At 45.7% G+C, this 12,394-nt stretch overlaps 1 protein-coding gene across 3 annotated transcripts in view; it reads right to left on the bottom strand.

Annotated features, from left to right (window-relative positions):
• FAXC (failed axon connections homolog, metaxin like GST domain containing) overlaps nt 1-7,478 on the bottom strand; it is a 49,374-nt gene extending 41,896 nt beyond the window's left edge. Inside the window, exons 1-3 of one of the 3 annotated variants that reach the window (XM_045572929.1) lie at nt 7,460-7,478; nt 6,606-6,727; nt 1,061-1,196 (exon numbers count right to left, since the gene is read on the bottom strand). In XM_045572929.1, the coding sequence (XP_045428885.1) occupies nt 1,061-1,196; nt 6,606-6,712 (243 nt within the window). In that variant the 5' untranslated portion in view covers nt 6,713-6,727; nt 7,460-7,478. Of the gene's footprint in view, nt 1-1,060; nt 1,197-6,605; nt 7,379-7,459 lie in introns of those variants that run through there. The other 2 variants (XM_045572927.1, XM_036414957.2) reach the window with 2 other exon arrangements.
• Nucleotides 7,479-12,394: the final 4,916 nt, after the last annotated feature.

Below are 12,394 nucleotides of genomic sequence, written 5' to 3'. Positions count from 1 at the left end.
GATAAATAGATAAAATTAGGATCTTAAGAGCAACCACTATAGCAACAAAAATAGAATTTAAGTGACAAGAAAAAAATTAACTATCCAATTGAAAGCAGGAAATGAGAAAAAGTAAAAACGAAGTAATAGTAAGGAGACAAGTATTAAATAAGATGTTAGAAATAAGTCTTAACAGCCCAACTGACGTGGCTCAGTGGTTGAGGGTGGACCTATGAACCAGGAGGTCACGATTCAATTCCAGGTCTGGGCACATGCCCTGGTTTCGGGCTCAATCCCCTGTCTGGGGCACATAGGAGGCAGCTGGCCAATGATTCTCTCTCATCACTGATGTTTATCTCTCTCTCTTTCTCTCTCTCTCTATCTCTTCATTTCAGAAATCAATAAAAATATATATATTTTTTAAAGTAGCCATACACTAGACTAAAGGGTCAGTAATGTCACTAAAACTACCTGCTCTGACCATAAAATTGAAAAACAGCAACAAAAAATCAAAACCTTAAAAAAGTTGTAATTGGCTAGACCTTAGGTGAAAAGGAAAAACATCAGGGAATTTTTTTTTTTAAATACACAGAATTGAATGACAATGAAAACACAACCTGTCAAATCTGTGAGACACAGCTCCAGCATTACTCAGAGAACAAAGTATGCCCTTAAACACAAGCCTATGTTCCCTCTCCAATACTGAAATGAGGCAGTGTTTCCCTGAAAGTCACCCAAACAAAACATGGAACCTGTGAAGAAATTCATTTCCCGGGTGCCTGCTGGGTGCTCTGCCCCCAGAATTCATGAGACAAAATGTAATGCTGTCAATAAATAGAAACCTGAAGGTTAAAACCACATCAGGCAATGAATGGTACACCCACCTGTATTAACAGCCTACCCAAACTATTAGCCAAATTATACTCTATTCAGGAAAAATATAACATGGCCCTGACCCCTACAAAAGTTCATGCTTGCCCCCTCTAGCAAAGAGTGCCAGCCTTTCCCACCACATGAGATTGGGGACCGCATCTAACAGATTTTGCTGTTATGAGATTAAAACGTATTTGCACACAAGTACCTGATAGGGTAAGTCAGCCATCCTTAAGTAAGTTTCCATCTTCAAACAGAAAGGAGACAAACTGGGGACACCATTGTTAGGTCTTGCAAACTGATGCAAAATGATAGCGTCTTTCGAGTCAATCTCTTGCTGTTTCCTGTTAAAACCAAAACAGAAATAAAGAACAATCCACGTGTTAAACACTCAGTTCTCTTCGTTCCTCAGAGACGCCCTGCTGGGCTGTTGCTCCTCAAGAACAAGCAGATGTTTGTCTTGGGGCTTCCCTCACCCGGAGGCATGGAGCAAGTGGAAGCTGGGTGAACCACAGAAGAACCTTACAAGCTCCGATTTTACTGCAACCTCCAGGGCCCAGAAAAGTAACTACATATCAACCTCCTTCTGGTCCCTGTAGCTTACTGACAGGAAGAGAACTTTCGGGGGCAGGTCCCCTTTTCCCCCTTACTGGCTATCTTTACCTGCCAGGGGACATGATGGATAGATTAAAGTTATATTCTGGGCTTATTATGTGCCAGGCATGGTTCTGAGGGCTTCACAGGCATCATCTCCTTTAACCTTCACAATAACCCTATGAAGTAGATGCTTTTGTGACCCATGTGTTATGGATGAGGAAACTGAGGCACAGAGGATGAACTTGCCCAAAGCCACATCACTATGGCAGACGATAGACTGACTCAGGAGTCAGAGCCTGTGTTCTTGAGGCTCTTCTTTGGCAAGGCCCTGGATAAACAAGCATATTTCCTCGGCCCTGACCCACGTCTGCAGGGAATCTGAGACACCAAGCACTCCGGTCCCTCTTCCCAACTACCTGCCCTTCTCCTGGCCCTTCACCTGCGGAGCAGAGGGACTGGCTTCTGGGCTCTCTCGTACTCTCCACCTTCCCAGCGTCCCTACTTTCACCACACAGCACGTATCTCAGTGCCCCTACCTTTGCCCCTTCTGTCTCAGCCACACATCACCTATGTTTTCTTTGGCTACTTTTTTGGGTGGGGATGACTTCCCTGGTACAGTTTTTCAATAGCCGCCATAAAGTAAAACAAATACTGGATTCCAAGTCTGGACACGTGGGGTCAAGTCCACGTTCTGCTTCCTACTGACCTCGCCTCATCTCCTCTCTCACAGAGATAGTGAGGAGAGTACCTATTCTGTATTGATTATCCTGAGAATTAAATAAGCTAATATCTATAAATATTTGGTGAGCTATCAAGCATATGTAGGAGGGATGGACATTACTCTTATTCAAAGAGATATGGTCCTATCCCCTTACACTACAAAACCTCATCATTCCACAGTTTCCCTCATACACCACAGGAACCTTCTGCAATTTCCAACTTTTACTCTACCTAACCACTTCCCACTCTTCCCCTTGGCCTTCCCTGAGCTCTGGTTCCCTCGCCTCATTCCTAGCTGGGTCCCTCAAGTACATTTATCCACCTGAGCAAGCAAGGACAAGCTCTTCATATCACACAGATGGTCACCTACTTCGGCATCTCCGCTCAATATCACAACTGTTTTGGAGAAGTTTACCACTGAAGTGCCCATTCCAGTTAGAGAGGTAAGAATGGCTTCTTTTTAAAACATTGGCCAAATGAATAAAAATGTTTGCTGCTTCCTGGCAATTTTTGCTATGAAACAAAGGTTTTCATTTAGATGAAACGTTTGGGAGGTCAGATATCAAAATTAAGGAGCCATTTAGACTATATTTCTAGAAACTGCAAACTATAGATTTGACAACTAACTGATTTTGCCCACTCAAATAATTCAAATCATTTATTTTTATGTAAATTAGCTGGGCAAAAATATAAGGACTGAAAAGTTAGGAGGTAAATATAAAATCCCCTGAGCCACTAGCCAGAACAATCTAATTGTAATGGTTAACTTGGGCCATGTCATACGAAGAATGGAAGTTAACTATGTGACAAGCATATATGCCAATGACTTTGTATACATGTATATCACATGATTTCAATAACACTTCAGAGGGGATATTGCTACAGTTTAAATTTAGTTTATTATACAATATTTATATTTTATAGTAGACAGGAAAACTGAAGCTCCGAGAGATTAATCACATGCCAAAGGACTACCAACTCGAGATCAAATTGTTAACAGATCCAGTTCCCAAGCTCTTAAGCACTTCAACCACACCAAAATGAACAATTCCTCACTTAGTAATATGAAACAGCCAGTTTAACTCAGACCACCCAGCCTAACTTTCTGATGAAAGTCTATAACGACTAATGTCCAACTTTTACTGTCCGCTCAACTATATGTCAAACACGATGCTAACTCACTTCATCAGCTCTAAGGAGAAGGCTACTATCATCATCTCTGTTTACAGATGAGAAAACCCAGCAGCCAAGAAGCCCACTCTCCAATCCAAGGTCACATGACTGATGAAAGCAGAGTAAATCTGAACCCAAGCAGGCCCCAGAGCCTGCTCTCCACACATCAGGAACCTCTCCCTAACAGGATCAGAGAAGCAGGTGGCCTGTTTCCCAGAAGCTATATTTTATAAAGTGCCCTTATGACGAGGGTTGTATCAGAGAAAATTTGTACAGCAGCAAGACTGGCCCCTACTCCCACAGTGAGCATGCCTCTGTGGACGACTGATGAGCTCCATAGGGAGATCAGATGACCCATGGGCTGCTGATTGCCTAAGTTTTCCAGAACAGGCTGAACAGTGGGCCTTACATGCAAATGAGCTACCAATAACAGTCATTATTTAGTCACTCAACTTACAAACAATACATTTCCAAATGCCACATTGAATTTAAGATAGCTGCTGGGCTGAAACCGGTTTGGCTCAGTGGACGGAAGGGTCCCAGGTTCAATTCCGGTCAGGGGCATGTGCCTTGATTGCGGGCACATCCCCAGTAGGAGGTGTGCAAGAGGCAGTTGATCAATGTTTCTCTCTCACTGATGTTTCTAACTTTCTCTATTCCTCTCTCTAAAAAATCAATAAAATATATTTAAAAAAAAAAAAAGGCTGCTGGGCTACCTCCACTGAGAGAAAGAAAAGCACACGGTTGGGACTATATTTGTTTAAAAATATTGTAGTGGGGAAAAATCCAAAACACCTACTTGGGTTATACTCATTAATGAAACTTTGTAAATAATTCTCACCCATCAACTTAACTTTCCACTTTGGAGACACAGCCATAGATTAAGGTTAAGTCTATGCAGCAGCAAATCCAAGCAGGTGGTGAAGACTATGATTGCCAGTGAACTCAGACAGTATAGCCATTTCAAGGTATATTGTCCACTCGCATATTTCATATTGTTTAATGTTTTCCCTATAATACACAGACAGCTAACGATTTCCCTGTAAGCAGAGGTCTCTATCATGTAACCTCTGAACCTCAGTTCCAGACCTCAGTTTTTCCCCCACTATCCCTCCATGCCCCAGAAGCTGTCAAAAATTCAGGTGCTTCCACAGGTCTGTCTTCCCTGAGCTATGCCCCAATTCTCTACATTTCTCTTCCTCTCCCCCATCAAAATCTACTTCACAATTGGTACTCTCTAAGGAGGCCATGGTAAAAAAAAATAATAAATAAATAAATAAATAAAAAAATAAAAAAATAAATAAATAAATCAGGTTCAACCCACACACATTCCCAGATTTGAATCTGGATCCTACTACTCTTATTGTGTGATCCTGGGCAAGCTGCTTACCCATCCTGGGCCACCATTTTGTTACCTATACAATGGGGATCAAACATCCAATGCTAGTTGTGAGGAGGAGTAAATCTAATCACACAAGGAAAGCACTGCTATGCAAAGCCCCTACTGAGGACTCAGAAATGGGCAGCCAGTTTTATTCCTGGCATTAGAACAGGATTTTCCATTTCAATTTAAGTACCTGTCAAGAAACAAAAGTGAGTCAACCGAGGATTAAACACGCCTCAACTAAAAAGTATCCAGGCAGTCTCCTAAGTAGGGGAAGGACACACTTCTGTCCAGAGGCCTCTTTTTTGTCCAGCGACCACACCCACTAGGGTGTGGCCTGCTCCCAGTGTGAGCTCCTCACTCCGCTATTTCTGCAAGGTCATTTAAGCGAAGGTTAGACTCCGTCCTGTGAAGTGAGCCTTCACTCCCTTCACAAAGTGGGCAACTGGTGAGAAACCACATGGTGTGGGGTCCTGAAAAGAGGGCTGGAGTATAATTGAGAAACAATGGGGCCACCATTTAAATTACTGCACAAATGTTTCCGTTTTTCATACAGCTTGAAATAGAGTTCTAAAAGTAGCACAAAAAAAAAAAAACACATAAAATAACCTAGAGAGATCATTTCACTTTACTTTTTTTTTTATTATTATTATTTCAACTAGACTAGATTCAAACACTGTGCTAAGTGAGAGCATTTAAGGTGCAAGATGGAAATAAAACTTCTCCATCATGACTAACTAATACGGACATACATTTCCCCAGACCTAAATGATTTCCCACCCTCTCGGAGACTAGAAGTATTCACAGTACCTGAGCTGGTCTGTCAGTGTCCTCCTGGAATGCCTGCAGGCCTATGAAAGGTCACTGCCGCTGTCTCTGTTTACAACCTACTGTGTAGGACTCCCCCACGGGAAAAAGGCAGTGAGGGCACATTTCTCAGTGTTTAAAAGATACTGGCCGAGAGAGAGATTTTGAGCTACTGAACATTGCTTGCTTCTGGTCATCTCCCGGTGATATGGGGTCCAGCACAGAGAAATGTTAAAGGTAAATTAATGTAGCAATTACCCAAGCGTCCCTCTCAGCAGTCTGTGGTTGTTATCCTACTCAAAGATCTCGTGTGGGGCTGGACGTGACAACGGCAGGGCCTCCATTTTCTGCTCATTCCAAGTGAATCCTGTCCACATTCTGCGGCAGGCAGCCGGGCAACCGTCTGTGGCACTGGCTGACCCTCCTGTTCTTGACAAACACGCCCATGTGCTAGTCCTCCGTCTCCTATGGCTCACACAACAATAGCGTGTACACCCGAAGACGGCGCTTCGCTTTAACTAACAGATTAGCAGAGAACCAGGTGAAGGTTGCATCAAAACTACACAGCACTAGGCCTGGCCCTGCAGCCTTCACAGGAGCCCAGAGGTCTCCGGACCCTTTGCAATTTCAGCCTTTTCGGGATGTTAACATTGGGGCGGAAGGGGGGGGGGGGGGGGCTTCAAGTTGTGGGGGGTAGAGGAGTGTAGCATGGAAAACTAACCTCTAAGTAAAACATAAGATTAGTGGTTAATGTTCCAGCATTATTATCTATAAATAAATAAGGTCTTTCATAAAAGTGTAACTTCGTATTTCCACAGGGCCTAATTCTGTTGCTGTAAAACATTGCACTTAGGATCTTGCCAAAGACTCTTTGCTTTCAAGCACCGGAAAATCGGGAGACGGATGTTTTTTCCCCTCCCAATACCAGTTCAATTCCATCAGCTCTGCACTGCCCCTCCAGGCCATGGTCACCTGAGCATCTGAGCGGCCAGACGGAAGGTCCCCCCTCACGCCAGCCCTGCCCAGGCCGGGGGCCCCTCTGCGCCCCGCGGGGGCCCTCTCTCCGGCTCACCTAATGACCAGCAGTTCGTGGAGCACATACGCAGCTGCGGCCAGCAAAGCGCCCCCGGTCAAGTAAAGTGTTTTCTTCCACCAGGGGTCGGAGCCCAGCCCCGCCATGATCCCACCGTAGTCCTGCAAAGGGAAAGCGACGATGTCCCCATCAAAAGAGAAGGGCTCCTCGGACCCGGCCCACCAGCCGAAGAAGGAGACGCTCTGGTTCCAGCTCAGATCCACCGCGCACGGCCGGGGCGAGGCAAAGCCCACCCCCCAGTGCATGCTGCGCGGCGGGCGGCGGGGCCCCTCCCGGGCGCATGGGAAGGGCCGCGCGGCCGGCGGGCTCAGCGGCGGGCTGCGGGCGGCGGCGACCCGGGCGGAGGCTGCAGAGGAGGAGGAGGTGGAGGAGGAGGAGTTGAGAGGGCTCCGGCCGCGCCAGGCGGTCCCGATCGGCGGCACCCCAAGGCCCAGGGCGGCCGCCGGGCTCCCCCGCGCCGGCCTCTCCGAGCCTCCCTTTGTGTCGGCGCCGGGAGAAGGCCGCGTGATGTCATTGCTCCCCGGGGCAGGGAAACGGGCGGGATACAGTCACCTACCCCGCGCCCTGCCCCCGCCCCGCATCCCCGCGGCCCGGCGGCCTCCGCCCCGGCCCGAGCTGCAGGGCTGGGGCGCACCGGACCGGCTCCGCGCCCGGCGCCCCGCGCCACGGCCCCGGGAAGGCTCCGCCCGGGCAGGGCTGCGGGGGTGGCCGCAAACGCGGCTCCGCCCGGAGGAAGCTGCAGTCCGAGCCCGATCTCAGTCCCCCTCCATCCGCGCCTCAGCCTCCGCCCAGCCCCTCCCACGGGCCGGAGCGCCGGGAGCGCACCGACTCACCTGGGGCCGCGGAAGCGGGAACGGCCCCCACCCTCCACCCCACCCCGCGGGGCCGGGCACCAAAGCCCGGAGCGAGGCGGGGAGTTAGATGGTGCTGGCGCTGTGCACTTGCACAGTTTGTAAAAACCCTCTCGTGGCGTTACACTGAGGTCTTGTCCGCGTGCGTGCTCCTGGAAAGGTGTCTGGTGTCACAAATTAGAAAAATGTGCCCCAGAGATGTTCCTTCTGTGAGACGCAGTTTAAGCCTTTCTCTTGGAAATCATTTTCAGGTAACTTGCTGGTGTGGGGTGTTTTCTCCTTTCCTTGGTACAATTGTCAAATTGCGTGTATGCTCAATTCTTTCCTTTGAACTTCATTTTTTTTTTAAGGCGTGTAAGTACAAATGATAGAATCGTGTTTCCTGGAAGTTTGTGATATACACGCAAATTTTAGCACGAGCATGGGTCATTTAAAATTGTTTAGAGGAACTGGAAAAACCCAGAAGGGAGTGGTTATCTCTCAAGTAAGGAGAAAGGAGGGATATTGCCTCCAGGCTTCTCATGAGAGCGGAGATTGTGGTAAAGGGAGTCCCTTTCCCTTCTAATGTGTATCCCCTACCACACCAGCCCTTAAAACGGGCAGTGAGAGGGCTCATACTGTTAAGAGTGGGCTTATTGCCAGCCCCAACGTGATAAAGGGAGGGGCTAGCCAGTCCGGTACCCAAGTGCCAGCACACGGGGGTCCCTAACACACTGTGTATGCATATATGATCTCTAGGGAACGAGCAGTACATGGCTGGAAACGAACCTTCCGTGGGCAGGTGGTAAGGAGTGGGACCCAAGAGCCTGCCAATGAGGCTGCGAGGCATGTCCATCAGAGGCAGAGTGGACAAGTTTGGGATGGGAGCAGAAGCGCTCTGTGCTGAGTGGGGACAGAGCTCGCAGGCACCAGTGTTTCTCCATGCTTCTTCTTCTCCCACATAGCACTCAGCCTTTGCTCTCGTTAAATGCTGAGCCAATATCTATAGATATCAGTTTGCTATTTGGTACCGAATCATTTGCCTGAGTGTCTAGGTCCAGTCCTGGGAATTGGGCATAAATCCCCTTGAGCCTCTAGACTCCATTCTGGACACCTTTCCTTCTTTACTCATTCTGAACTGTGCAAAATCCAATGGCTACAAAGCCTCAAATGCCTCCCAGTTATACTGTCACCTTTTGAGAAACATAGATTCAGACATTTCCTCAGACAGATATTGCTGTGCCCACACCACATGACTGTGCAGCCTGGTCATGACAATATGCGAATCAGCAACATGGAAAGCAAAGGGGAGAATTCATAGTGGTAAACCCTATGCCCAGGAAACAAGGTAGAAACCTATCAGAGGAAGGTTGATATTTTAATCCCAGAGAGCTACTGGATGCAGAGGCCGTGGCCCACTGCTGCATCCTGGGAGTATCAGATAGTCTTTGAGCAGTCCCTGGTCTTTGGTTCAAATATGGTTTCCATTTTCAGAGACACCCAAAAGTGAATGCCTGTAAGATACAAGTGTAGGTAAAAATAAACTCCCATAAGAGAAGCTAAACTATAGTCTTAAGCAATCCGATGCAGGTTAACAGTTAGCTTTTATATCATATCCATGGCATAGATTAGAGAAGATTATTAGAACTCGGGCTTGCAGAAAGGGGAAAGGAGGCAGAAGAGTCTGGGCAAAAGTTTGGTATGAGAATGTCAGGACAAAATTTAGAGAACAAAGAAAGCAGCTACCACTGTGAAGTCAAAGTAGTGATGCAAGGTCTAGCCAACTCTACGAAAGATCAGACTGAGCCCTGCATTGGAGCAGCTGCTCCAGAAAGAGGTACAATCCAGCCTCAGAAAGAAGGAAGAGGAGCTCCAGTGGCACAGTCGGTTAGCGGGTTAGCGTGGTACTTACAAGAAAGAAGGCAGGCTGTGGCTCCGGCGGGGACTCAGCAGCAGGCCAGTGCTAGTGGTGCAATTAATAGCCAGATGAAACTCAACAGAACTGGGTTAGCAGAGGATCTGAGGAGTCCAACTCTTCAAAGAATTGCTCCTTAGAACCCCATGTAGAGTCAGATCCCAGGCCCAATCCCCTGGGTTCCTGTAGAGCAGCTGTGCAGGACCATTAGCTCAGAGCTAGAGGCATCTTTTTATTTTTTATTTTTCAAGGACTTTGTTTCCCTAACTTTAATTGAGGTGTTACCAGACAAGAAAATGGAAGGCCTGTCTAGTGATTTTTCTTCAGTAACTTTTCAAAACAATCTGTATTAAATAAGTAGTATTGTCAACTCCACTTTACAAGTGAGGAAACTTAGGCTCAGAAGGTAAATTAGCAAATTTGCTTCCCAGAGCTACATAATGATAGAGCCAGCATTCAAACCCTGTGTGTCTCCTCCAACAGCCTTTGTAGCTAAGATAGTTCTCGCACCAAGTACTACAGTAGTGTTGGAGCGCTGTCCATGGTATTCTTTCTTTACACCATTCCTTCTTTACACATTCTGAACTGTGCAAAATCCAATGGCTATAAAGCCTCAAATGCCTACTGGTTATACTGTCACCTTTTGAGAAACATAGATTCAGACATTTCATCATACAGGTACATACTATGCCTGTACCATGTGACTATGCAGCCTGGTCATGACAATAGAACAAGAAACAACTAAATCAGTGCTTCCCAAACTCTAAAGAGCATAGGTATCAACTAGGGGTCTGCTATGATGCTCAAACAATGGACAATTAGATGGGCACTTCTCAAACATTACGGTGCATGTTAGCCACTGGGGATCGTTATAAGGTGCAAATTCTGACTCGATATTTCTGGGATGGGCTCTGAGATTCTGCATTTCTAACAAGCTTCCAGGTGAGATCAGACTACACTTTGATTAACAACAGTCTAGACCACTGGCTTATGAGGAGAATCAAAGACTCTACTCAAAGGGACCCCGCATGTTAGATAGTTTTTAAGACAAATTATGGTTCTTATAAGTTTAGAATACAGACAGACAGATGAAAACATTGACTTGGTAGTAGAATCAGACATGGAAAGAAAATTAATCAAGACTCAAGAAGAGCAATTATAATAGACAGTAATGCGTATCACTTCTGAGAGGTCCTATCCTAGTGATAGATAGGAGCTGAGAGAAGAAAAGGAGATGGTGTGTGTGTGTGTGTATATGTGTGTGTGTATGGTGTTGTTGTTGTTTTTTTTTGGGGGGGGGGCAGTGTAAAGGAGAGGAGAGAAGACATCGAATCCTGGGGAATTAGTAAAATCATGGCACCTTTTCCAGATGCCAACACAACATAAATAAATAACACTGCTTTATAAATTTAATTGATCTTGGGAAAACATCTTTCACAAAAATGTATTCATGTTTCAAAATATAGCTTACGAGTTTTAAATCCTTGGTGCCATGTTAATAAGTGGATGTGATGTTGGCACTTGCTTTACATAATGAAATTTAAGATGCTATTTTATTAAAATCTCTCAATATTTTCAAAATAAACAATGTACTTGGTAATGCTACCCTGAATTTCATTGTAGTTTCTGCTTTATTGACTTGACTTATGGAGAAGGGATCTAATATTTCCCTCTCCATGTATCTTGAATCCTAATTATGAATCCAGAGGTGACTTTGCCTATCTGCTTTCTGATTCACTGAACCTGGGCATTTTATAAATCATTATATAACCCTCAGTAAACATTTCCTACAAGACTGACTTCAGGCTAAGAAAAGGGATGCAAATAATAACCAGGCTGAGATGAGTGAGGGGCGATTGAAAAGGTGGGTAACAATTTGACATTTTGAGCTTCTGTAGTGTATTTGTTTGCTTGCACTGCCATAACAAAGTAGAACAGACTGGGTGGCGTAAACAACAGAGATTTCCTCACTGTTCTGGAGGTCAGAAATCTAAGATCAAGGTATTAGGAAGGGTGATTTCTTCTGGGCTTGTTGGTGGATATTTTTTTCTGTCTCTTCACATGGTTTTCGTCTGTGTCCTAATCGTCTCTTCTTATAAAGACACTACACTAATCATATTGGTTAAGGACCATCCTAATGACCTCATTGTACCTTCCTTAGCTTTTTGAAGACAGTATCTCCAAGTAAAGTAACATATTGAGGTACTGGGGATTAGGACTTCAAAATATGCATTTTAGGGAGACACAATTCAGCCCATAGCAGACAACCTATATAATGCCCAAGTGGAGATGCCCAGTGGCAACTGAGAATGTGAATTAGAAGAGATATGGGCCTGAGATTGAGATGGCTGGGGGTCATTAAAGCTATGGGACAGCCCTGCCAGCATGGCTCAGTGGTTGAGTGTCCACCATGAGCATGGAGGTCATGGTTCGATACCCAGTCAGGGCACATGCCAGAGTTGTGGGCTGGACCCCCATTGTTGGGTGTGCAGGAAGCAGCCAATCAATGATTCTCTCTCATCAATGATGTTTCTATCTCTCTCCCTTTCCATTCCCCTCTGAAATCAGTAAAAATATACGTGTTTTTAAAAGCTATGGGACATTCTCAGCAAAAAAATGTATTTTTTTATTTCGGGGGTAGGGGTCCTGGAACCTTGGAAGCCTTTCTGTGCACCCCAGCTACAGTCTGCTTTAGTTAGGAGACCAGTGGAGATCTTGTGTTGTGAGTTCTGTGTCCATTAGATCCTGCCCGTCTACAAGAAACAAGGATTCAAAGCTAGCAAAGTGGAAACACCTGCTGTCCATATTGACCTTGGAACTCCCCACCCCCACTCTCAGTTCTGCCCACATCATCTTGAGAACATATTCTTTTCTTGGGTCCAATTGATGCCTTTTAGCTTCTAGAATCTAGATAGTGGATCATTTATTATTAGCATTGCATCTTTTTCTTGCTAGAATACAAGAAGTTTCTTGATCTCACAGTAAATTCCTTTGCTTGAATTTCATGCAAACCATCAGTGTCA

This window comes from Pipistrellus kuhlii, unplaced genomic scaffold, assembly GCF_014108245.1.
Source record: "Pipistrellus kuhlii isolate mPipKuh1 unplaced genomic scaffold, mPipKuh1.p scaffold_m20_p_5, whole genome shotgun sequence".
In the NCBI taxonomy this organism is placed as follows: domain Eukaryota; kingdom Metazoa; phylum Chordata; class Mammalia; order Chiroptera; family Vespertilionidae; genus Pipistrellus; species Pipistrellus kuhlii.
This window is presented reverse-complemented; position numbering and strand designations above follow the sequence as displayed.